This window comes from Coffea arabica, chromosome 8e (assembly GCF_036785885.1).
Source record: "Coffea arabica cultivar ET-39 chromosome 8e, Coffea Arabica ET-39 HiFi, whole genome shotgun sequence".
Classification (NCBI taxonomy): domain Eukaryota; kingdom Viridiplantae; phylum Streptophyta; class Magnoliopsida; order Gentianales; family Rubiaceae; genus Coffea; species Coffea arabica.
In genome coordinates this window covers 7,890,126-7,917,019 of record NC_092324.1, presented here as the reverse complement: position 1 = coordinate 7,917,019, position 26,894 = coordinate 7,890,126, and the positions used below count along the sequence as shown (strand labels likewise).

General features: G+C 36.4%; 1 protein-coding gene across 1 annotated transcript; it reads left to right on the top strand.

Moving 5' to 3' along the window:
• Positions 1-9,402: 9,402 nt before the first annotated feature.
• On the top strand, positions 9,403-10,191 carry LOC140012643 (uncharacterized). Its single transcript, XM_072060919.1, has one exon. It carries the CDS (start codon positions 9,403-9,405, stop codon positions 10,189-10,191), a length of 789 nt encoding a protein of 262 aa, XP_071917020.1.
• Positions 10,192-26,894: the final 16,703 nt, after the last annotated feature.

The following is a 26,894-nucleotide window of genomic DNA, read 5'->3' as shown; positions in this document are numbered from 1 at the left end:
TTTAGAGGTGACAATGAAATTGGCAATATTATTATGACAAATGTTTGGTAGTACTCTAGAGGGTAATTTTACATAAAAATTGACTTGTTGTGAAAGAATGATGCTTTAGTTATTAAATAGAGGATAATTCATTTACAAATGTATGGACGTCGTTATTCTTATCAAATATTGTCTTAGGTTGAGCCTAAAAAATTATAACCTATATATTTAGTGATTGGTTCACCATTCATGTAAATATTTCTGGAAGACAAATACAAGCACAGAGAGTCTAGAACAAATCGGTGACATTGGGGCAACATTAGATATAACACTAGAAGTTGTTTGAAAAAAAAATACAAGCATAGAGAGTCAACAAAGAGAGTTTAGAACCAATCGGTAGCATTATACTAGCCAGCAAAATAGAGTTACATATAGGACTATAAGTTAAGTTGGGTCAATTGTGGTCTCTTATTTCGATGCACTTTAAAATTATATCTAACACAGGTAAAATTGATAATAGTTATTATTGGAAATCATATTAATCATAGGTAATTTTGGATTGTATTTTCTTGTCTTCTTAAAAATATCAAAATTCAAAGGGAAATATTATTTTCTTTGTAATTCAATGGAATTCCCAAATATTTTCTTATGACAATGCAATAGTCCTTTTTCAAATAGAATTAAGAAAATATTGCCCTTTACCGAAGCAAACCCAAAATATTTGAGAGGTTTTTGCATAATAGGATTTACTGGTTGAATGCACAATGAGATTTGATTGTTGAATTACACTTCAATGAAATTTCATGAATTAGATGAGTTTAAGAAAGTGACAGATATTTCTATGGGCAAGGCTCGTGGGGTGACAATTCCTTCAAATCTATGATGTCGCTGAAATGGTAGGAGATGGTTCGAATTGATATTGAATCATGAAATGAACAGTATTCTAGATAAATATTTCTGAAATAATCCAACTTATGATGCTAAAGGTTTCCTTTTGCCTAAGCCATTCAAGAAGATCAGATGTGCCCTAACATTCTCCCAGGAACTTCACAAGAAGAAAAATCATCACAGTACTTGACTATTAAACAAATTTTGTAGATAGGGGTAGAATAAGTTGTTATTTGTTGAATATGATCGTAAAGATATGGTGGAACCGATGTGGGAGTAGATGAGTGACCTTGTTATGTAAATGTTCAAAAGTTTAGTATAACTTAGAAATTTCTTAAATGTGGAGTACAACTTCCTTTATACTTTCAAAAACTATGCACCACTGTAATCTCTTTATCATTCTTAGTCATCAAGGGCATCTCTTCCACTACATATTTGTAGGTGGTTAAAAAATAAAGTTCAGGCATCATCAAAGTTTGTTCCTATCAGATAGCAGACAGGAAACATTGTTCAACCTAGCATTTAGGTCCAATTCTTAGAGTTCGTTTGATAAAACTGAAATCTAAAATCTGAAATTTGAAGTCTGAATCAACTAAGTTATTGAATTGCTAAATATTAAATGACAAGAAAGAATAATCACAATTCCTCTCTTATTGATTCTCATCTCTTTTTCTCTTTCTTTTCTTCTTTCCCAACCCTTTTATCTCTTTCTTTTCAACTCATTTCTCTCTCCCTTTCTCTACCAATATCTTCTCTGATAGTGACACAATCCTCATTACTTCCCGTAGCCCCTATTAGAACTCCTCATCCTCTTGTCAACCCTCCTAACCCTAAAAAACAAAAAAATTAATTAGGAGCTAATGAATAAGTGGAGTATTAGATATAGTTTCATTATAGGGTTTGGTTTAGGAGGTTTAGTGTGGGCCGCTTGGTACTTGTTACAGATTATATGCAGGCTGATTTGTAGGGATTAGATAGCTGTTACAGATTATATGTAGGCTGATTTGTAGGGATTAGATAGCTGTCACAGATTGATATAGGCTGATTTGTAGGGATTAGATAGCTAACAAATATAGGCTAGTTTGTAGCCTAAATTATAGGAATTAGAGGACTGATTTATTGTAATAGGATATCTTCCTATTATAGGATGTCTATACCTGTATATATACCCTTACGATTGATGAATAAAAATATGGGGAATTTATTCTCTTCCTCTGAAATTCACATGGTATCAGAGCAAGGTTTGTTCATAAATTTTTTTTCTGGGTTGTTGGGTGTGAGGGAAGCTGCTGCCATATTCAAGGTACAGGCTTTAGAGGTTCCTTTATAGACACCGCCAACTCAGGGAGGTACGTAGTACCGATTGGTCAGAACCCAGCACCTCTCCTCTGTCTCTCGACGCTATTTGCATACCTGTTTGTGGGTCAACATCGATCTAGGTGTGGGACTTGGCTACAACAGGTTTTTCTTGTGGGTAATCTGTTATCTTGTTGAATTTTCTTAGCAATTATGTCTGACAAAAAGCCTAGAGTTGTTTCTGATATAGTTCCGCTGGTTTCAAAAATCACGGAACATAAGTTAAATGGAATTAATTTTCTTGATTGGAACAATACTATTGAATTATATCTGCTCAGTATTTCTATGGATGGCCATCTGACTGATGATCCACCTACGGATGACTCTAAATTGTCTTGGATGAGAGAGGATGCTCGCTTGTATATACAGATCCGTAATTCTATTGATAGTGAGGTGGTTGGTCTGGTTACTCATTGTAAGACAGTAAAACAATTAATGAACTATTTACAGTTCTTATATTCTGGAAAAGGAAATTTCTCTCGTATCTATGATGTTTGCAAGGATTTTTACAGGGCAGATAAAGGAGACAAGTCTCTCACCAGTTATTTTATGGACTTCAAGAAAACATATGAAGAGCTCAATATGCTGCTTCCCTTCAGTTGTGATGTGGAGGAACAACGAAATCAGCGAGAGAAGATGGCGGTTATGAGTTTTCTAGCCGGTCTTCCGTCTGAATTTGAGACTGCTAAATCTCAAATTCTTTCCGGTTCAGAAATTTCCAGTCTAGAAGATGCTTTTCGAAGGGTTCTCCGTACAGAGAATACGTTACCTGTTCTATCTACTCAGCCTAACAGTGTTCTTCTTAGCCGAACTACCACAGCTGATTCAGGAAGACAACACTACAGGAGTAATGGCAACAGTACGAGCATGGGGTCGGGGCCCAACCACTCTGATAAGAATACTAGCAACCATGGACAGGAGCAAGGAGAGATTGTATGTCACTACTGTCATAAACCAGGTCATATCAAGCGAGACTGTCGGAAGCTGCAGTATAAGAAGGCTCACTCTGCCCATATTGCATCTAGTTGTGCGACCTCTGACAAGCATGTTACAATATCTGCGGATGAGTATGCTAGATTGACTCAGTTTCAAGAAACAGTGAAACAGCCATCCGGTCATGTTACTGCTCCTGTCGAGACAGGTAAACCCAATGCATGTCTTGTTTCCTCTTCTCCAAAATGGGTCATTGATTCTGGTGCTACTGATCACATGACAGGTAATCCTAGTTTACTTTCTAACTTTCAGCCACATAAATCTATCACTCCTGTTACTTTAGCCGATGGTTCAACATCCAGTGTTATTGGGTCTGGAACCACTCAGCCCACATCATCTCTCCATTTATCATCTGTTCTGAGTCTACCACAACTATCTTTTAATCTGATTTCTGTCAGCAAACTTACTCGTGCTCTTAATTGTTGTGTCTCATTTTTTCCTGGTTATTGTTCATTTCAGGATCTCATGACGAAGAAGATTATTGGTGAGGGACATGAGTCTGACGGTCTCTACATTCTTGATACACCGAAACCAGGGTCTATAGCTTGTGCTGGAACAATCTCTCCTTTTGAAGCACATTGTCGATTGGGTCATCCTTCGCTTTCTATGTTGAAGAAACTTTGTCCTCAGTTTTCAAACATTACTTCATTAGATTGTGAGTCTTGTCAGTTTGCTAAACATCATCGTCTTAGTTCTAGTCCTAGAATCAATAAGCGAGCTACTGCTCCCTTCGAGTTAGTACATTCTGATGTTTGGGGTCCTTGTCCAGTTACCTCTAAAACTGGTTTCAGATATTTTGTTACCTTTGTGGATGATTATTCTAGAATGACATGGCTTTATTTGATGCAAAGTCGCTCAGAACTATTTCTTCACTTTTCTTCCTTTTGTGCTGAAATTCGAACCCAATTTGGTAAACCTGTACAAATTTTGCGAAGTGATAATGCAAAAGAATATGTTTCAAGCAGTTTTCAGAAATACATGCTTGAGCAGGGTATTCTTCATCAGACTTCTTGTGTTGACACCCCTTCTCAAAATGGGGTTGCCGAGAGAAAGAATAGACACCTTCTTGAAACTGCTCGAGCTTTGTTATTTCAAATGAAGGTTCCTAAATGTTTCTAGGCTGATGCTCTATCTACTGCTTGTTTTCTAATCAATCGTATGCCTTCCTCTATTTTGTCTGGTAATACTCCTTTCCACACTCTATTTCCAAATAAACAGTTGTTTCCTATAGAACCAAAGATATTCGGTTGTACTTGTTTTGTTCGGGATGTTCGTCCTCAAGTTACAAAACTTGATCCTAAGTCCTTAAAGTGTATGTTTCTGGGTTATTCTCGCATGCAAAAAGGGTATCGTTGTTATTGTCCTAGTCTTGGTAAGTATCTTGTGTCTGCTGATGTTACTTTTTTGGAACAAACACCTTTATCTTCATCTTCAGGCTCTTCAAGTTCTGTGAGTCCAGGGGAGGATGATGATTTGTTAATCTATAGTGTCATACCAAATTTGGGTCCGCCTCCTTCTACACCGGTTAAGCCTCCCATCAAATATACCTACTCACGTCGGGCACATCAGCCTAGTTCTGACTTGGTCCTTGAGTCTCCAGAATCATGTCCTGATGAACCAGTCTCTTTGTCATCAGATCCGGCTGCCAACGATGATCTTGATCTCCCTATTGCTCACAGAAAAGGTAAACGTGCATGTACTTATCCAATCTCTTCAGTTGTTTCCTACCATCATTTGTCTTCCTCTTCTTGTGCTTTTCTTACATCCCTAGACACTGTTTCTGTACCTAAGACTGTTCGAGAGGCATTAGCTCATCTCGGATGGCGGACTGCTATGATTGAGGAAATGAATGCTCTAGATGTCAATGGTACATGGACTTTGGTTACCTTACCTGCAGGTAAACAAGCCATTGGATGTAAATGGGTGTTTACTGTCAAAATGAATTCTGATGGCTCCATTTCTCGATTGAAAGCTCGACTTGTTGCTAAAGGATATGCTCAAATTTATGGGGTGGATTATCATGATACTTTTTCTCCTGTTGCTAAACTTGCTTCGGTCAGGTTGTTTATCTCCTTTGCTGCAGCTTATGACTGGCCTCTGCATCAGTTAGACATCAAGAATGCCTTTCTTCATGGTGATCTTCAGGAGGAGGTATATATGGAGCAACCACCTGGTTTTGTTGCTCAAGGGGGGTATGGGAAATGGAAAGTCTGTCGTCTGCAAAAATCTCTATATGGCTTGAAACAGAGTCCTCGGGCTTGGTTTGGAAAATTTAGCCAAGCTATTGAGAAATTTGGGATGCAGAAAAGCAAGTCAGATCATTCTATTTTCTATAGACACTCTAATGGAGGTATTATTCTGTTAGTTGTATATGTGGATGATATTGTAATCACAGGTAGCGACTCTAGCGGAATTTCGTCTCTAAAGTCCTTTCTTCATACTCAGTTCTATACCAAAGACTTGGGGATGTTAAAGTATTTCTTGGGAGTTGAAGTTAGCAGGAGTAAGAAGGGAATCTTTCTATCACAGAGAAAGTATGTACTTGATTTACTGTCGGAGTCGGGAAAGTTGGGTGCTAAACCATGTAGTACCCCAATGGTTCCTAATTTACAATTAACCAAAGAAGGTGAATTGTGTGCAGATCCTGAGAGGTACAGAAGACTAATCGGAAAGTTGAATTATCTTACTGTGACACGTCCTGATATTGCTTATTCAGTGAGTGTGTTAAGCCAATATATGTCCTCACCAACTGTTGACCATTGGAAAGCAGTCGAACAAGTTTTGCACTATTTAAAATGTGCTCCTGGACGTGGAATCCTATATGGCAATCATGGTCATACTAGGATTGAATGTTTTTCAGATTCAGATTGGGCAGGGTGTAAGGAAGATAGGAGATCTACTTCAGGATATTGTGTTTTTGTTGGGGGAAATTTGGTCTCATGGAAGAGTAAGAAACAGAATGTCGTCTCACGATCCAGTGCGGAAGCTGAATATAGAGCTATGGCCAAGTCTGTGTGTGAAGTCATATGGGTATATCAGCTCCTTAGTGAAGTAGGAATTAAAGTCTCAGTACCTGCCAAGCTATGGTGTGATAATCAAGCTGCACTTCACATTGCTTCCAATCCAGTCTTTCATGAACGAACGAAACACATTGAGATTGATTGTCACTTCGTTCGTGAAAAGATCCAACAAGGTTTGATCACTACAGGTTATGTGAAGACTGGAGAACAATTAGGTGATATATTCACAAAAGCTCTTAACGGGGTCTGGATTGATTATCTATGTAACAAGCTGGGCATGATTAATATCTATACTCCAGCTTGAGGGGGAGTGTTACAGATTATATGCAGGCTGATTTGTAGGGATTAGATAGCTGTTACAGATTATATGTAGGCTGATTTGTAGGGATTAGATAGCTGTCACAGATTGATATAGGCTGATTTGTAGGGATTAGATAGCTAACAAATATAGGCTAGTTTGTAGCCTAAATTATAGGAATTAGAGGACTGATTTATTGTAATAGGATATCTTCCTATTATAGGATGTCTATACCTGTATATATACCCTTACGATTGATGAATAAAAATATGGGGAATTTATTCTCTTCCTCTGAAATTCACAGTACTCAATTGTATCAATTATTCCAATTTTTGGCAGCATTGTGCTTTGGTTATGTTGTGTGGTAGTGACGGTGCTCTGCTATGTATGGATAATGCCCGTGCCTCAGAACATCAGATTAATCATCAACTGGCTTTGTGAGGGTGAATTAACCTCTAAGTTGGATTTATGCTCTGTTTTGCATATAATAGGATCCTAGTCAAATCATTTGCTGTATACGCTAGTATGTATGCTTCAGTTATTATGAGTCAAGATCTCTGTGTTTGTGGATTGTTTGGGAGAAGGTATAATGCATGGGATGTGTCTAGAGCCATAGCAGCCAGTGCCAGCACAGCTGTGGTGAAGCTGTTGTTTATGGGTGGGAGGATTCTCTAGTTGTCCTTGGGTGTGGCTGCCTTCTTTGCGTCATTATTTGCGGGATATTTTCCAGGCAATCCAGATATGTTTTGGCTTCACATTGGTTTTCCTATCCATTATAGTTAGTTTTACTGAACTTGCCAAACATGAAATTTTAACAAGAAATCCATACAAAATGCAGACCAGACATGTTTCATTTGTCTTTGTTATGTGCGAATTGCTGGGAAAATAAAGTCTGAAATGGTTTTTATTGTCAAGAAAAGAGAGTAAAGACTTTAACTAAACCTAAAAGTATAGAATGAATATTAGTTGTGAAAACAAACTAAAAAGAAAAAACAATGGTTTAACGCCTATTTTAGACTTTGGCAGGAGAGATTTCTAGGAAAAATGAATAATTGTCTTAGAAAGTTGCAGTTCCATGTCATATTCAAAACCTATAGCCCATTTTGGTGTTTTAGGCTAAGCCAACAAATGAAAGGGTGTTCAAAAAAAGTATTTGAATGATACAAAATCAGAATTAGGAATTTCATTGGAGCCAAAAATTGTCAAGAAGTTTTCAAAATAAAGGGCTTATTTTCGTCAGAGTATGCTGTAACATATCCAATTTCTTGTTAATTCTAAGAAAGTAGAGAAAATCTCTCCTATCGTCAAGAATGTTTTAGCATGCTAGATAATTTGTTAGAATGAGTTGGACTTGATTTTGCTATCCAATCCTTCTTTATGATTATACGCCTAACCTAAATATTCTCTGAAAGTAGCTTTTAGCCGCTGCTTGCTCAGCACTTCCAATAAGAATTACATTGTCACTCTTCTTCATTTCTCATAATGTATGCCTCTCTATTTTATATCTCACATTACATATCATGTCATTTCTTCTGCCTTTTTTTTATTGTAAAATGCCTGGTTTTTATAAATATAAAAAACTACTATCTAATATTTTCATTCATTTTCGTAATTTTTTCATTTTGTAGCACCTTTTTGTTGTCCAATTTCTAACAGCCAACCATCAGCCAGCAAGATTCCGGAATCAATATATGTCAATCATTTGTGATTAAACTTAGTTGAGTGATAGTGTTGTCTGTTTCCTATTTTACAGTGCTTGGTTGTAATTGGATTCCTTATAAATTCTACTGCTTGCCATCTAAGCTACTGGCTGTTTTCTGCTTTTCAAAGTTAATTAGGATAAGTAGTGGAAAGGGGAGAGAATCAGATATCATATATGGTGCAAAAACAATTTCTCTATGGAATGGAATCATTTTCTTTCCTTTCTGGTTTTCTCCCTCTTCCTTCTTCCGTCACTTTTTGATTACTTTTCGCTCACACAATTGATTTGACTCTATTCATTAGCCAAATTGTTGTTCTAGTTTCGGTTACTTGTTGTTTCATTGAAATAAAATGGCTTGATCAAGACAACCTTGTTGTTTATGAACTTCTCTATAAATTCTATGTGGTTATGCTTATTGTCCTCCACGCTTCTTCCTTGGGAAACCTCAGAAGTGGGGGTGGGAACAAAGGGGTTAGGGGCTAAGAAGGCCTCTTGTAATAGCTAAAGTCCAATTTCGAGTATCTTTGTATTACTTTTCTAGTTTTTTTGGAGACTATACTAGTCTTTTTTTATAGGGCAAATTATCCAATTGGCCCTTTAACTCTTTGTCTAGGTAAAATTAAGCCCCTCATCTATTTTTTGCTGACTTTAAGCCCTCGAACTTGTAAAATGGGAAATCCGTGGCCCTTTTAGCCAGTTTCTCCGGTTTTGCAACCGGATGACCAATTCACACGAACGCCATGTGCTTCTTTCAAGGGCATTTTTGTCCTCATATTCTAAGCAAAAAGGGCACACATAATCCACTGAATGAAGCTGGAAAAGTGCTCATTTTTAGTCAAAAAAAGAGAGAAAATAAAAGGGGAAATTGCTGATCACCTACCCCCTTGCCCCATGCCGTAGAATATCAAACAAAAGAAAACGCAAAAAGATGGGAATTTTTAGATAAAAAATAATTTTCGAAAAAAAGGTGTTTCCTTTCTCACTTTTATTCCTCCTACTCTCCCCACCCCGCTGAAACAGAATGGCTGAGACGACGTTGCTTCAACTACTCAGACTCCACCAGGACGATGACGGCCTAGACGACGTCATTGAAGAAGTAGATTTTTCTCATCATCAAACCCATCCCCACCGCCATCATCTCGATCCCTACTGGTCTTCCGATTTCGATGCTATTGGTTGATCCCCCCAGCGACATCGTGTCGGAGCCCGAATCGGTTGTCACCAGCGCTGATCTTTTCGACCCCGAGAATCAGGTGAATTTCGTTATGGACCTCCTGCACCAACGAGTTGAGCAGTCCCAATTGTCCTCCACAACCTGTGTGGTGATTGACCCGGAGATTTCCGATGCTGACCCGAATTTCGGGATTCATGAAGGAAACGACGGAATGGAGCCGACCCATTTGGATCTTGATCTGAATCTAGGGTTTCTCGGAGAGCCCACTTCGGCAAATGTGGAAAATTCAGGGTTCGTAGCTGAAAATTTTGAGGGTGGGGACCATTTTGTAACCGGGTTGCGAGTCGTGGATATCGGGTCTGAATCGGATTCTGATATAAACCATGACGTTGAGATTGATTTTAGTGCTGACGATGATGATATAAGTGAGGGTGATGATGATCCAAGCCTTAGGCTCTGTTGGGATTCTTTTCAGATTGAGGATCATAGAGAAGTTAATGAGGATTTTGAGTGGGAGGAAGTGGATGAAGGAGTTGATGAGAGAGAGGTTCTGAGCATGTTTCTGGATGATGATGACATGCCGGTGATGGCCCGGGAGGAGAGTGCAGATGTATCTAGGAATTTGGACTGGGAGGTTTTGTTAGATGTGCAGAATTTGGAAGCAATCCCCGAGAATGTGACAGAGACGGCCATGGGATTGCGTGGGGGTTGCGCAGGGAAGAGTAAGGGAGGTGAGGGAAATCAAATAGAAATGTGGACTATGTGTGCCCTTTTTGCTTAGAATATGAGGACAAAAATGCCCTCGAAAGAAGCACATGACGTTCGTGTGAATTGGTCATCCGGTTGCAAAACCGGAGAAACTGGCTAAAAGGGCCACGGATTTCCCATTTTACAAGTTCGAGGGCTTAAAGTCAGCAAAAAATAGATGAGGGGCTTAATTTTACCTAGACAAAGAGTTAAAGGGCCAATTGGATAATTTGCCCTTTTTTATATAGTACTAATTTCTTCTGTAGTTATAGTGTTCAATGTAAACTTTTGAGGATTTTATATTTCCTTAATGTGGATCTTGATCTTTTTTTTTTTTTTGTCTGAAACTATCAGTGGCAAGAGAGGCTTTGTAGCTACTGGGCCATTTTAAGAATCATAAACTTCTGATCTTGTATACAATTTTAGCTAAATTTTGAATATACTATTATTTCAAAAAAAAAGTATTAAATCTAATACATTTGAATACATGTTACATTCAATTATAAGTGAATAACTTATTACTTAATCTTGGGAGCGAGTTTTGCCTAGAAAATTCAATGCCACTTAATTAATTCAGATATTCAATTTTTAGTTATCAAACAGTCTAAATATGTTAGGATCTGAATCCATTAAATTTAAATACTGAATTAGGTTATCAAATACGGTCTTAGTTTCCCTACCAATAAGTAGCAAAGAAAAAGAGACACTTAGCAACAAAAAAATTTCACCTACGATCAAACTGAAGCATTTTGAGAATATTCTTAAATGTTATTTATAATATCTCAGAAATTGTAATTCTCATACTATGAATTATTCACATTCATATGTATTGGCATCTAATACAAGACTCAACTGCAAGTTTATCATCTATCAACATCTAATACAAGACTAGATAATATCACACTCACATGTATCAATATATAATATGAGATTTAACTGCAAGTTTATCATCTCTCAACATCTAATATGAGACTGAACTGCAAATTTATCATCTCTCAACATCTAATATAAGACTCAATTGCAAGTTTATCATCTTTGGAGGGGAGAAATTTATCTTTGCAATGCAACAGGAATGGTAATATCTTAAACATCTTCAAGCGGCAACTTTTGACAAGTTGAAGCCATAAACTTGTCTGTTCCAATTTTGGGTATAACCAGTTTTAATAAACTGCTTGTAAATATCTGTTCCTCTCAAACTTTATCTTTTGACAGATTATATGATCTCTTAATGGATTCTTTGCTCACTGAAAAACATGGATTCAAATAACTCATAACTATACACATATTTGATTGGATATAAACCCAGTTAGACCCAATCCCAAATTTTTGAAACCCTTTCCGTCCATATTAGCTTTGGGTATGGGAATTCGATATCCAATTTTAAAACCCTATTCCATTTAATAAAATTGCTCTCACCCGCCTTCACTACTCTATAAAAAATAGTAGTTCGATAAGAATTATATCAATCATAAAGCATGTAAATCGCAAAAAATCTAAGAGAGCAACCATCTAAGATTATGGTGAGGCTTGGCCTTGCATTGTAGAGTATAGATGCCATTTATAAAACAAATTAAAATTCTTCAATTCTAACAGTTTGAGTATGGTGACATGATACAAAATTTATAAGGTAAATCAAACCTCCAGATTATTCATTGTTCATTATCTTTTGATGTCATAGTTGATGAAAACTTTGTGTGAAAGAAGTACTAAAAAAGTTGCTATTTGATATGTTGCAAATATAAGAATATATTTCGCTCCTTAAAAGAGATAACTATATTTAATCAATTTCAAAAAGATTCTATTCATAAACAATTTAGAGCAAAATAGTAAAGTAGCATAATCATTTTTTAGGCTAGTTGAAATCCCATATAATTCTGATATTAAAAACCTTCCTCTTAGAGACAAACAGTTGATGAAAAAAAGACACAATTATTGAATAATTTTTAAAATATAATAGTAGGTGATAAGAACATTTTTTATATAAAGATTTCATTGATAAATTGTTGAAAATCATCAAGCACGATTTGATTTACATCACTGTCCTAACAACAGGTTAAACATATATTAGAAATTACATATTTGTAATTTAAAGACACAACAGTTTTGAAAAATTATGAACAAATCTAAAAAATAGAAAAAATTTCAAAATTATTTTCTAATAGATAAATCACTACAATTTCTTTCTGTGTATGTTTCAATCGCTAAATCTGCTAATAAATAATTTAAACTTCATTAATGATGATGAGATCTGTCAAAATAGATCCAAGATCCAAAAAAATTTCGGATCTAACAACTAGATCTAAAATAAACTCAAATCTAATGACGGGATTTTTATATCAATGCTAGTTTATTTCCGAATTTTACCCGTTGGACTGCAAGTATACAGGTCACTTAGTAGTTTTGGGCAAATATTAGGTCGATCCCACAAGGAACAAGTTAAACAAGTACTAGGCTCTTATTTTCTCTATTATTTAGATTTAAAGTGAATTTGAATAAGAAGATTATAATGCTACTGTCTACAAATCTAGTTTAATAAATGCTAAATACAAATGGAGAAATTTCACTCAAGATTGAATCTAGAGATGTAGATTCCACTTATGGCATAAACGACTCAAATAAATAGATTTACCTCTTGTTATTATTCTTGTTTAACCAGGGATTCATTTCCAATATTACCAAATCTCATTCTTATGATAAAATGGCCTAGAGCAGTCCAGTTTTCCCTATTTCCATGGTGAAATACTAGTTCTACTCTGCTTTCCTTCATGAAATGCTAGATAATCCATTTAAGTGTACCTCTATTTTCATGAACATACAACTCATGCTCTACTTATGATTTTCCATTGTTACTACCAATTCTCATTGACTAATAACAACTATAAACATGCTATTGGTGATCAAATATCAACAAGTAATTACTACTGTACAAATAGACAAGTTAATACAAGATACAACAAGTGTAAATCACATTCCATTCATATCATTCAGCCATAAGTTTCATCTACTTCCTAGATAAAAAAATTTAGCTACTCATGAATGATATAACAATCAAACTCACAAGTTTATTAATGTAAAACATCATTAAGTACAAGTACAAGAAAGATAAAGAAAAGCTTAGCCAATTAATGATGAAACCCTTCAAATTCTGCTATGTCTTGTGCAAGATGATTACAAGTGAAATCTTCAAGTGCTTCCTCTAGAACTTCTAGCTAGAGAGAAAATTGTTTTCAAGAAGAAAAACTAACTACGTATATTCCCCCTGGTTTCTCCTTGCTTCTCTACATAAAAGGTGGTGGAAAGTACCTTTTTCTTCTTCATGATTCCAACAAAGATTTTGTTAACTCATTTTGTCTTCCCTTTTATTGCAGAAGCATGTGCCACCGAATTCTCTCGCCCAAGATAGTTGGAAAGTTGTGTGAAAAGTGAGAAAAACGGTTGTGCCACTTGCAGAAGAGAGAGGCAGATCCGAGCCCTGGATCCGAGGCCTAAACATATGATCCAAGCTCGGATCCTAAGGATCCGAGCCTATTTTCACATGGATCCGAGCTCGGATCGCCTGAACTTCGGATCCATTGGTCCAGATGATCAGACGAGGGCTCGGATGGGGATGGATCCGAGCTCGGATTCATCTCCCATGTTTTTATCTTCAGTTTCTTTTCTCGTTTGCTCAATCTTCGCTCCTTGTTTCACTTATCCATTGTCCTCCAACTAGCACCTTGCCTCTCCTTTATCTTATGTAAGTATTTCGTGCAATGATAACCTACAAAATATAATATGTTTATGCATTCATTTACTCATTTTGCAAGTTCCGATCACTAAACAACACTTGAAGCAATTTGCACAAAGAGGATCTTAAGTATCGCTAAGAACCTCTAAAATTCTAACAAAAACTCATGCAAAACCATACAAAATATATGTAAAATATTCACTTATCAAACTCCCCCACACTTGAATCATTGCTTGTCCTCAAGCAATATACGAAACCACTCAAACAATAGTTCAAGTGTTAAAATAGAAAATATGCTTTCTCAAATTCACTTCTCACAACTTGGCTATTAATCACAATGCAATTCTTCTAAATGCACTCAATACTCATTATAGTAAATAAAGGGGAAACAATTATACAAAAATTTAACTACATTCAAATCATTCTCTCACCCTAACTTGTCTATGCAAATAACCGACTCATATAGGTACAACGTAATACTTTCCTTTATATCCATTTGTTTTTCTCAAATTTTTACTACAAAAGGGTATCATAAATATATGCTAAATACCGACACTTGAGCATTGCAAATGTCTTTTTACACGAAAGTCGACACTTTTAGATGAAAACCCCCGGTTACTCAGCACTTACACATCAAGGTCACAACACCTTTTTACTCCGAGTACCTTTTTACGTGAAAATTGATTTTTTTAGATGAAGATTTCCGGTTACTTAGTACTTAAGTATTTGGTGCAACTTTATTGCTCTTTCTTTTCTTTTTCTTTGCTCTATTTATTTATTAATATATTTTTTTTATACATATATATATATGTATATAACCCTCTATTATTATGGACATGAAAAAAGCATTACCAATTACTCTATGAATCACCTATTTGCAAATCAAAGTGAAGGGAGAGATCTCATTAAAAATAGAAATAAATGCATAATTGTCCCTACTTTATTAAATATACTTCCTAAAGTGCACTTATCAGAGTCACATAGTACTAATCACTAATCACGAAAGAAATGAATTCTTCAAAAACATATTTAAATTTGTTCAACCATTAGGGAAAATTTGACAATTCATCATAAGTTCTTGGGTCATAGTGCAATTTTGGAAAAGATTTTGAAAAAATTTTGACAGCGTTTCCCTTATAAATACATAAAACTCCCTGCCAACAACCCACAATAATATATATTTCCACAGGCAATTCCAGTCATTTCCAACATTTATCAACAAAAATAAAAACTACTCATGCAGTAACCCTACCCCACACTTAATAATCACATTGTCCTCAATGTGAGAGGGTAAAGAAACAGTACTCCCCTAAACAAGGACAGATAGACATCCCGCAGTGGATACGAACATCTTGAACATCACGAACATCCCAAAGTCTACTAGTCTGCAGGAGGGGGAAAAGTACATAACCATTGGGGGGTGAGATGGTCCCAAAAGAGTTAATTAAACAATCAAGCAACAAAAGTGCAACCAAAGATAACAAAAGAAAGGGGAAAACTAAATAAAAACTAAACAAGGCAAGTTAAGTGGAGGGGCTGCCAAGTTCAATAGTTTCTTCTCCTCCGCCCTCCACATGAGTTTCTTGCTTGCCTTCGCCTTTTGGCTCAGGAATCGACGAAGGAGAACGGCGGATTTGAAAATGGTCCTCCAATGCACGAAGATGGCGATCATGCCACTCCAACCTCTCTGAGAGGACGCGCTCCTGCTGGTCAATCCGCTCCATTACTCGGGTCTCCATACAGCAGATGGCGGTAAGAACCTCTTGCCACCGAGACCTAGAGAGCAGTGGTGGAGGCGGAATAGGAAGAGATGGAGGCGGCTACGCTTCAGTCTCTTGAGCGTCCGGCCGTGGTTAAGGATGGGGTGGAGGCCGAGCGGAAGTTGAAGCTTCACTAACGTCTCGAACCAAAGAAGCGCCAAAGTCTATTGGAACACCTAAAGATCTAAGCAATTGGGTATTGACCTCATCAACGGCCTTGGTGACAAGGGCTGGCTCAGCTCCAAGGGGAACCTCGAGCTTCTCAAATAGGACGGAAAGAAGGTGAGGGAACCCAAAACAGGTTTCGCCGGCCCTCATGCGAGCTGTGGTCCGCATGTAACTGATAATGATACTGGCCAGAGGAATACCAGTCAGTTGCCGGCCCACACCATGCATCATCTTGTCCAAGAAGTAGATATCGCTGTTTCTCAGCTCGCGTTTGCCACTCTTCTTGGGTATCACATTATGGGCAAACAGATAGAATATGAGATGATAACCGAGCCTCAAAGGAGTCGGCATAGACGATCTTCTTCTTCGAACTACCTCTATCTCGATATTGTCCCTTAAGGCGTGATACAACTTCTTCGATTTGCCAAGGATCACGCACCTTAAATTCCTTGGTCAGCATCACGTCTACTCCCTCATCCTTGAGCTTGATATGCCGTGCAATGGTCTCCCGATGAATGGCCACCCTCTGGCCTCGAACCCAAGAGACAATCAAATTGGCATTGTGGCTTTGCTTATCTTCTACATTGGCATAAAACTCCTGCACCAAGTCTGAGTAGTAATGCCGTGGCAACTTCAGAATATTAGCCCATCCGAGTCGACCAAATGCCGTAGACACTTTGTAATGATTGTCCACCTCGGGTACCAGATGCTTCTCAATTATGATCTCCTTGTCCAATCCGACTTCATACCAGTGTTAGTTTTCGAGTGAAGTGAATCGCGTGGTATCATAGTCCGGAGGTCCTTGTCCAATCCGACTTCATACCAGTGTTAGTTTTCGAGTAAAGTGAATCGCGTGGTATCATAGTCCGGAGGTGGCTCCTCATGGCTAGTAGATGCTCTCTTTCATCGTGAGCGAGGCGGTGACTCGGGTGAGGGAGACTCTTCGACGGGGGAAAGGGACTCCTCAGGTACCGAAGAAGTACGTTCTTCACTTGAAGAAGGTGAAGGAGTGCGAACACGAGCCCGTCTTGTGCGAACCATGGTGCCTATATCAAAAACAAGATCAAACAAACATTAGAAGAATTCTAAATCCCTTGAAAATACACATCGAACAATGTTAAAAGTGATTTGAAAAAATTTCAGCAGAGTTTCCCCTTGAAAAAAAGGACAAAACTCCCTGCCAACAATCACAATTACAAGCAAATAATCTTCTTAACACTTTCTCAAATCCCCTTTTAACATTTAAAATGTTTATTTTCAATAAGGATATCACTACACACATGATAAATCCAAACGCTTGAGATTTAAAGTCATTTGCAAGAATAGAATCACATTTCAAAGTAAAATGGACTATCAAAGACAATGTGTTACAAATTTAAGCCTTAACATCATTTTAACACAACATCACCATATGCATTACTAAAAACATCCTTAATTTACACAATTCTCAATATCTAGCAAATTCCCCAATGAAATAGATAACACTCCATTATACTAAATACACATTATCACCAAATTACTTACAACTGAGCTCCATTTCTTCCAAATAAGTGCAATTATTTCAAAGAAACAAAAAATTTGCAAGCAAAAGGTTCAAAGTGCTTAAATTTAGTAATTGAGAAAAAAAAATATTCTAAAATATCACTATAGTAGCAACTCCCTCAATTCTAAGCACACAAATAGTTCTAATGACATATACTAATACAATTTAGCACAATCATACAAAGACATCTCAACATATATGCATTTACCTCAATATGCCAAAAATGAGAAAAAAAAAAAGAAAATTGGGAATTGTAAAATATCCAATAGAGTTGAGAATTGTTACCTTAAATGTGTAGAGTGATGCTAAAGGAAGCTAATGCTGCAAAAATGAAGAAGAAAACAGTCCAAATGTGGCTCAAATTTGCCAGAATTCAGTTCGGCCCTTTTTCCGTTTCAATGATCAAAATCCCCTAAATTGATGTTGTTGATGCGAAATTGTTAAGGGTTTCTGATCACAAGAGGCTTGGGGATGTTTTAAGATGAAAGATTGGAAGATGAACGGATGATATGGAAGATTGAAGGAAGGAGGGTAGGGTTTCGATGAGAAAGAAGAGAAGAAATTTGGAAAATGGCAGAACCGAAGCCTATATTCGCGAACCAATCCAAGCTTGGATCTGTTTGATCAGGACTCGGATCCGATGGTCCCGGATCTGCCTCACCAGAAGAACAGACGAGCCCTCAGATCCGACTGGATTGTGTCGGATCCGAGCTCGGATCTGTTCGTTTCTGCATTAATTGGAGAAACTACAATTTTTTCAATTTCTACCCCTTTTTCGACAAATTCCAAATTACACTTATGATGTACTTTTTAGCACTTTCAACACCCCTCGCAAGTGTAATATACTCTAAATACTAAATCCAACCTCTCAAAACACATCAAACATATCTAAACTGCAAATCGAGGGGTAAGGTTCTTTGATCACTTTGGCACTTTTACACTAAGATAGCACTTTTAGGCATAAAATGTACATCAAATGAATTAATGAGCATATACAAATATGTTATCACCGAAACTCATTTGAATATCATGAAAGTTCAACATTGGATATAGGAACAAGAAATTTAGACATTTAAAACAAAATCCAATATATAAACTTCCCTTTTTAACTATCACTCTTCAAGTGCACTTCCAAGATAAACATTGAAACTCCGGTATCCCCCTACAAATCAATAAAATACTTATTATTAGAAAGCCAAATAAAACCAAAATACAAGAAATACTTGAAAAACACACAATTATGATATTAATATTGGGTTGCCTCCCAACAAGCACTTTGTTTAAAGTCGTTAAGCTCGACTTTCCTCAATATTCTTTAATTTTCAAATGTGTTTCCTAAGGAGTAAATCACTCCTTTAGGAACCCTCTCTCCGGCTAAATAAGGCTTCAATCGTTGACCATTCACTTTGAATGGGGCACCATTTTTTCCTTTTATTTCCACTGCTCCATAAGGAAACATGCGAACCACTTCAAATGGCCCGAAAGACTTAAGCTTTCCAGGGAACAACTTAAGTCTTGAGTTAAACAATAACATCTTTTGCCCTTCTTCAAAATGCTTAGGAAGAATGTGTTTATCATGCCAAAATTTCACTTTTTCTTTATAAATTTTGGCATTCTCATACGAGGTTAACCGCGATTCCTCCAATTCGCTTAGTTCGAGCATTTTCTTTTCACCTACAGATTTAAAATCAAAATTAATAACTTTAATGGCCCAATAAGTTTTATGTTCTATTTCTACAGGTAAATGACACGCTTTCCCATAAACAAGCTCATATGGAGACATTCCCAACGGCGTTTTAAATGCCGTTCTATAATCCCACAAAGCATCTTCCAGTTTGTTTGACCAATCCTTTCTCGATTGATTGAGATTTTTCTCTAGGATGATTTTAATCTCCCTGTTGGCCAACTCTGCTTGGCCATTAGCTTGAGGATGATAGAGAAGTGACTTTTTATGCCTACATCCATATTCAAGCAACAAAGTATCAATAATTTTATTACAAAAATGCTTACCTTCATCGCTTATAATTGCCTTTAAGACTTCAAACCTACAAAATATGTTCCGTTTAAGGAATTTAAGTACAACCTTAGCATCATTATTTTGTGAAGGAACGGCCTCCCCTCATTTAGAGACATAATCGACTGCTAAAAGAATGTACTTATTATTAAATGAGTTAGAACATGGTCCCATAAAATTAATACCCTAAACATCAAATAGCTTAACTTCCAAATATGTAGTTAAAGGCATTTCATTCTTTCTTGAGATATTACCGGTTTTTTGACATTGATCACAGTTTTTAACCCAATTTCTAACATCTCGGTACATAGTAGGCCAATAAAATCCTGATTGTCATATATTTGCTACGGTTTTAGTTATACTAAAATGACCAAACTCTTATTTACATGAACAGGTTTAATAAATCGTACTTGTTTTCTCTTATAAATAGCAAATTCATTGGAATTAGAATTCAACATATTCTTTTGAAAACAGACTTATGTCTTGTGTTTGAGCAACTCATTTAGACCATCCATTCTTCTTTTCAAATCACCTTGTTCCTTTTTGAACAATTCACGAAGTTTTGTTTTTCTATCAAGTTCCAAGTGTAAAGCAGTCTTACTCTTTTTGAAGTAATCATTTTTAGCTTTCAACTTTTTGTTTTGTTGAAAAAGATTTGCATTGTCTTGAAGAAGAAAACTAATTTTATGTTTTAATTCCTTGTTTCTAGCATAAGATTCTTTCAAACTATCATACAATTTTATAATGAAAGATTCAAGATCATCATCAGTTTCATTGTCACTTTCAAATTGATAGTTAGAAGATGTTACCTTATCATCTCCGATGGCCATGAAAGTCAATTGAGCAGATTCTTCCTCTACAATTTCACCATCGGAGTTGCATTCATTCCATGTGAACTGAAAATTGTTGAATCTGGGTTTTCTTTCACCTTTCCTCTTTTTCATTGGACACTCACTCGTGTAGTGTCCAAGTTGGCCACATTCATAGCATTTATCAGTTTGCTTTTTATTGTACTCTTGCTTCCTTTTGTTTCTTGTGTTGCTGAACTGATTTGGGAACTGATTTGGGAATAAGTTGATGTTTCCTCCTTTTCTGAACCTTCGTTTATTGAGGATTCTCTTGAAACTTTTTGTGATGAGAGTTAGATCATTATCATCAATTTCCGTATCTTCTTCATCTAGGGAGGCAGAATCATCCACATCTTGAGATGCCTTTAAAGCAATACTCTTTCTTGCTTTTGCATCCTCTTTCTCTTGCACTTTGAATTTAAATTTCAGCTCATAAGAGGTCAGAGAATTAATAAGTGATTCAATAGACATAGTATTCAAATCTTTAGTTTCCTCAATAGCAGTCACTTTATTTTTCCAATCATTGGACAAGGCATTCAGAATTTTTCTGTTTTTTTCACCTAGAGAGTATTCCTTTTCCAGCACCTCTAAGTCCTTAATGAGGTCGTTGAATCTACAGTACATCTCATTAATATTTTCATGAGGTTCCATCTTGAACGATTCATACTTGGTAACCAAAATAGACTTCTTTTGTTCTCTCACATTCTCACTTGCTTCATGAATTTCTCTAAGTTTGTCCCAAATTTCTTTAGCTGACTTGCAACCCTTGACTCTAATAGATTCATTTTAGTCTAAAGCACAATATAACACATTCATGACTTTTGCATTTAAGGTGAGATGAGCTTTATCCACGGTAGTCAGTTCACTTCTTATTTTTGGTCTACATCTATGAGTATTTTCATCTATAAGAGAGGCATCATATGGACCTTCACTAATAATAAACCATAATTCAATATCAATTGATTGTAAAAAAATGATCATTTTTTCTTTCCAACTCACATAATTTGACCCATTAAATATAGGTGATCTAATGATAAAATGTCCTTCACAAATATGGCATTATTGGTTGTCATTTACTCATAAGCCGATTGAGCTTAATCTCAAGGAGACCAAACTCTGATACCAATTGTAAGGATCGGAGACAACCAAGTAGAAGAGATAAACAATATAAAGATCACAAACGTAACAATAAGTAAATAAAAAAGAAAGAATTGCAAACCAATTAACTACCTAACTCCTCTTGACCTTGTAGATTAATTGAAACAAGTTTCTTCAAGTTGATGAATTACAATCACTCTTGTGTACAAAGGAAGGTTCACCTCCTCCTTACCCTGAACTCCACTCGGTCAAGTTAGGACGTTTTACTATCCCCCAGGACAACCTTCACAGAGCTACACTCATGAAATATTCATTCACAAATGAAAAGCTTACAATGAACCTCACACCACTAAGACTACAAATCTTCCTTGAAGAGTATTTTCTCACTAAAATCACTTTAGATTTTTTGTATCTTCAGTGTGCAAAAGTTGTTTGAAGTATCTGACCAACCACTATCTATATAGGATCAAGAAAGTGCCTCACTAATGCTTCCAACGGATAGAAAGTAGCTGAAGAGTCAACTAGCCGTTGGAGTGTCGGACGTCTGATAGCCCTGTTTTATGCGTCCGACAGCAGGCAATGAATTTAAGAGATTTTCTTCAATTCTTTCAGACGTCCGGTGAAAACTTTTTGTGCGTCCGACAGCAAACAAAGAGATTTAAGAAATTATCTTGTTTCTATCAGATGTCCGGTAGAGACATATTCAGCGTCCGATAGTTTTGTCGACTTCGAAGGATCCTATCGGACGTCCGAAACATGCGTCCGAAGTTGTGCAATGAATATCGGACGTCCGGTACTATCATCACAAGCGTCCGACAGCTTTCAGCAACCTTTGTCTTCTTTCAATTGCACTTGTTCATGGAATCAAATAACTTCAAAACTGAAAATATATCTTGAAAAGATATTAGTATCATCCATTTGTTTTGTAAACATCAAAAGATAGGGATCAATATCAACAGTATCACTCCACTAACTACAAAATTAACTAAATCAGCATATCATGGTGACTTTTGAATTGCCATTAAAAACTCATATGGAAATTCTTCTTTAATGGATGAATGGTCTTCTAGAGGCATGTTTTTCAGTCTAGAAAGATGATCAGCGACTAAGTTCTCGGATCCTTTTTTATTTTTGATCTCCAAATCAAATTCTTGTAATAATAAAATCTATCGAATTAATCGAGATTTTGCATCTTTCTTATTTAAGAGATATTTGAGTGCCGCATGGTCGATATAAATGATGACTTTAGATCCTACTAAATACGATCTAAACTTATCCAATGCAAATATCACCACTAGCAATTCCTTCTCTGTTGTTGCATAATTTACTTGAGTTTTATTTAGCATTTTACTTGCATAATAAATGACATGAAGTTGCTTATTATGCTTTTGCCCAAGAACAGCTCCAACTGCAAAATCACTCGCATCACACATCAATTCGAATGGCAAGCTCCAATCCGGTGATGCTATTATGGGTGGGAAAACAAGTTCCTTCTTCAACCTATTAAAAGTAAATAAACACTCATCATTAAAGTGAAAAGCAATATCTTTTGCAAGTAATTCACATAAAAGTTTAGCAATCTTAGAGAAATCCTTAATAAATCGCCAATAAAATCTCATGTGTCCAAGAAAGTTTCGAATACCTTTCACATTGGTAGGTGGAGGCATTCTCTCGATAACCTCTATCTTGGCTTGATCTACCTCAATACTTTATGAAGAAATTTTGTGCCCTAGAATAATACCCTCACAAATCATGAAGTGACATTTTTTCCAATTGAGTACAAGATTTGCTTCTTCACATCTCTGTAAAATTAGATCTAAATTGTTAAGACAATGATCATAAGTAGATCCAAATACAGAAAAGTCATCCATAAAGGTTTTCATGATTTTCTCATTAAATCGGAGAAAATTACCATCATGCAACATTGGAAAGTGGCCGGTGCATTATGTGACGCCCCGAAAAAAAAATGAGTTTGAGAACCCGGAAATTTTCTAATTTTCTAGGGTTTATTTTTTAAACGCCCGTCTTTTCTACATTTCCTTTATTAGAAAAATTCCCCAGATAAAGTTATGAGTAAAGATAGTTTTAAAATGATTTTTCTAGTATCGGTTAGTTTTTGAGTAATTAAAAACGTATTTTGAACGTGGGACCCGCAAGTGCGGTAAATGCATTATATTTTTGACAACTTGTTGGAATTTTGTATTAAGTGATATTATTTTACAATGTGTTAAGATATTTGTATTGGAGAGACAAAAAGATAAGATTAAAACCCTAAAGGACCATTTGTCACAAAACCATTGGACCTTGACTTTTGACCAAGACTTTTCTAACTTTACTAAAACCAATTTGGACCCAATTTCTCTCCTTTTTAGCTTGTCTTGGACGAAATTTTGAGAGAAAAAGAGAGAGAAAATCCATCATCTTGCACTTCAATTTCTTGTCCAAATCTTGAGTTCCAACCGATTAAATTGCAAATCACTTCATAAAACTTGCTAGCTAAGGAAGATTGAAACTCTTGGTGGAGTTGTTTTGGAAGAAAAATCCCTAAGTCATCACCTTTCTTGATATTTGAAGGCATCATGTCTAGCCATCCTTTCTTTGTTCTTGATTATGCTAAATTAGTGACTTGTGATGGCTAAAGAGATGGTTTGATGGATTATATTTTGAGTTGTGGTTGGATGGATGAACTTTTATTATTTTTGGGGATTTTTCTGTTTTAATATGAGTATGATTATGTGGTTATGTATGATGATTGGAAATGATGTTTAATGATTCTAGAAGGTGGAAAAAGTGGAAGATTGCAAGTAAATTCTGTTTTGGAAGAAATCTGGAAAATTAGGGTTCTTGGTTCTTCATTCTGTCTGAAATTTTTGGTCCTAGATAGAGGCCGAATTGGCCTTAGCTCAAAACATGAAAGTTGTAGGGAATGACATTTTAAAGGTGCCTACAAATTTCAGGTCAATCGGAGTAGCGTAGAGTGAGAAAAGTCAAAATTACTATTGCTGTTCTGGTTTACCCGAAATTGGGATTTGCGACTGTAATTGGTTGTTTTGGCTGGAATTGCTTCCGAATTGGTTGTTGAGGCCTTCTGATGAAATTTATCCATGTTTCTTACCTTTCAGCTGGTTTTGGAATTTCTGAATTTGGACTTGGAGAGCCTGAGTTATGATGTTTCCGCTAGAATGCGTTCTATGAATCTGTTTTTGTGATTCTGGTGTAGTATCTTGCATTTTTGACCTGGTTACACTCGAAACTGGGTTGAGTGACCTTCTGTAATATTGTTGCCCTATCTCTTAGCTTCGAAATGGTGGGTCTTGCACCTTCATCCGACCATCGTAGTGCTTTTGGCACCATTACCGCAAAATGACGTCAAAACTGTTTTTCTGGTTTTGAGCTTAACTTTCATTTCCGGACTTTTCCCTAGCTTGACTTGTCTTTGTACTACTTGGAGTTTGCTGAATGGCTATTGGATGAAATTGTTGTTGTGTGTGTACCTTTGGGTTGGAATGAGGAAATCATGAAGCCATGACGGCTGGAAAAGTAAGCAAATTTAGGGGAAGTGCTGTCCGAACTTTTAAAAGATTTGTTTGCATTGAGTTTGTGATCTAAGACTTGGGTTTGAGCAAGGCAATGCAATATGATGGATAGTTTCGGAGCCGTGGAGGTGAGTGACCTCAAACTATTTCTAAAGTTATTTATGAACCGTTTTCTGCATTATTTACTTTTAAACTGTTTCCAAAGTTACTTTTGAACTGTTTTCTTGCATATCATGCGTGCTTACATGTGAGTGTTCCTTGTTTGCTATATTTTCTTGACTTATTGGCTTGTTATTATTGATTGATAATGTGTTAAGTGCTTTCAATGATTGTTAAAACAAGTTTTCTAGGCGAGTGTGTACTTTATCGCACTCGACCTAAATAAATATGAAATTTTCAATGATTAATGATTAAATGCTAGTTGCGCATGAATGTAAGCCGTTTGGCTGAATTGGCCACTGCCCTTCGTTACCGATCGACTCGAGCCAGAAGCGGACTCGGTCGGGCGATATGGTGATCCTGGGTGAATTTGGTATACTCGAGTATTACCTTGTAGTCCGGCTACGTCCGGATGGGTGGAGTCCGGCTACGTCCGGATGGGTGGAGACCGGCCAACGTCCGGAAAAAAAAAAAGATGAACGAATAAAAAGATGAACGAGGGATTATTTATAAAAAATGAACATATCCTTTTCATGAATGTTACTATCGCTTTCCATTGTACATGTTTCTTGAATTATTGATACTCCATATTTAATGTTTTGTAAATGCTGTAATCGTTTCTGGACTTATCATTTGATTTATGACATCATTGATTTATGACATCATTGAAAAGAAATATTGTTAAACCGATTTGATTACTGATTTTCTGGTTACTCGCTGAGCTTCTAGCTCACCCCAAAATATTTTATTCCCCTCCACAGGGCTCGTGGCGAAGGAAGGACTTGTAGTACTTATTCAAGTGAATGGATGGCCTATATCTTGTATAGTTTGGATTTGGAATCATTTTATGTATAGTTGGGATTAGTTTCCGCTGCAATTGTGACATGTAATTATTGGAGACTTAGATGTATATTTGTGGACCATGTGATGTATATTTGAGATTTATTCTTGTAATTCGTTTGAGGACTTTAGTGAACGACTGAGTCCCGGCGAGAGCCGGGCAGGCGGCAAGCCGAACCCTCTGGTTCGCCTTAGGGGGAGGTGGGGTCGTCACACATTACACAGTCCAAAAGGCATTTTTTCAAATGCAAAAGTGCCGTAAGGACAAGTGAATTTGGTTTTCTCTTGATCCTCCGATGTAATGACTATTTGATTGTATCCTGAAAAATCATCCAAGAAACAATAAAATTTATATCCAACCAATCTTTCTACCATTTGATCAAGAAAAGAAATAGAGAAATGATTCTTTCTAGTAGCTGCATTCAGTTTTCTATAATCAATACAGATTCGCCACCCAACCACAACTCTAGAGGAAATCATTTCATTATTTTTACCACGTACTATGGTTATCCCCCCTTTCTTTGACATTACATAAATAGAAGAAATCCAACTACTATCAGAAATTGAAAAAATTATACCTGCATCCAGTCATTTAAGGATTTCTACTCTTACCACTTCTTTCATGTTTGAATTTAACCTTCTTTGAGTTTCAACCACCGGTTTAGAATTTTCTTCTAACAAAATTCGGTGCACACAAATAGTTGGACTAATTCCTTTAATATCAGAAATTGTCCATCCTATAGTCTTTAAATACTTCCTCAAATCACGTAAGAGCTTTCCTAGTTGCTCCTCATCTAGTATAGCATTGACAATCACCGGCAATGTCTCCTTTTCTCCAAAAAATGCATATTTGAGGTATTTCGGAAGTGGCTTAAACTCAAACTGTGGAGTTTGCTCGCACGATGGTGGAGGTAGCCCTTTACTCAGTCCTAACTCCTCATACGCATTGCTCCTTTTGGAAGAAATCTGTGTCTGCAAAAATTCAGTTATTTCTTCAACTTGTTCATCTTGTAAACCTATACCATTAAGACAAAGTTCAAGAGA

Bases quoted from the DNA above. Each gene is read 5' to 3' on its own strand.
- LOC140012643 (XM_072060919.1), top strand. From the start codon at position 9,403: ATGCTATTGGTTGATCCCCCCAGCGACATCGTGTCGGAGCCCGAATCG.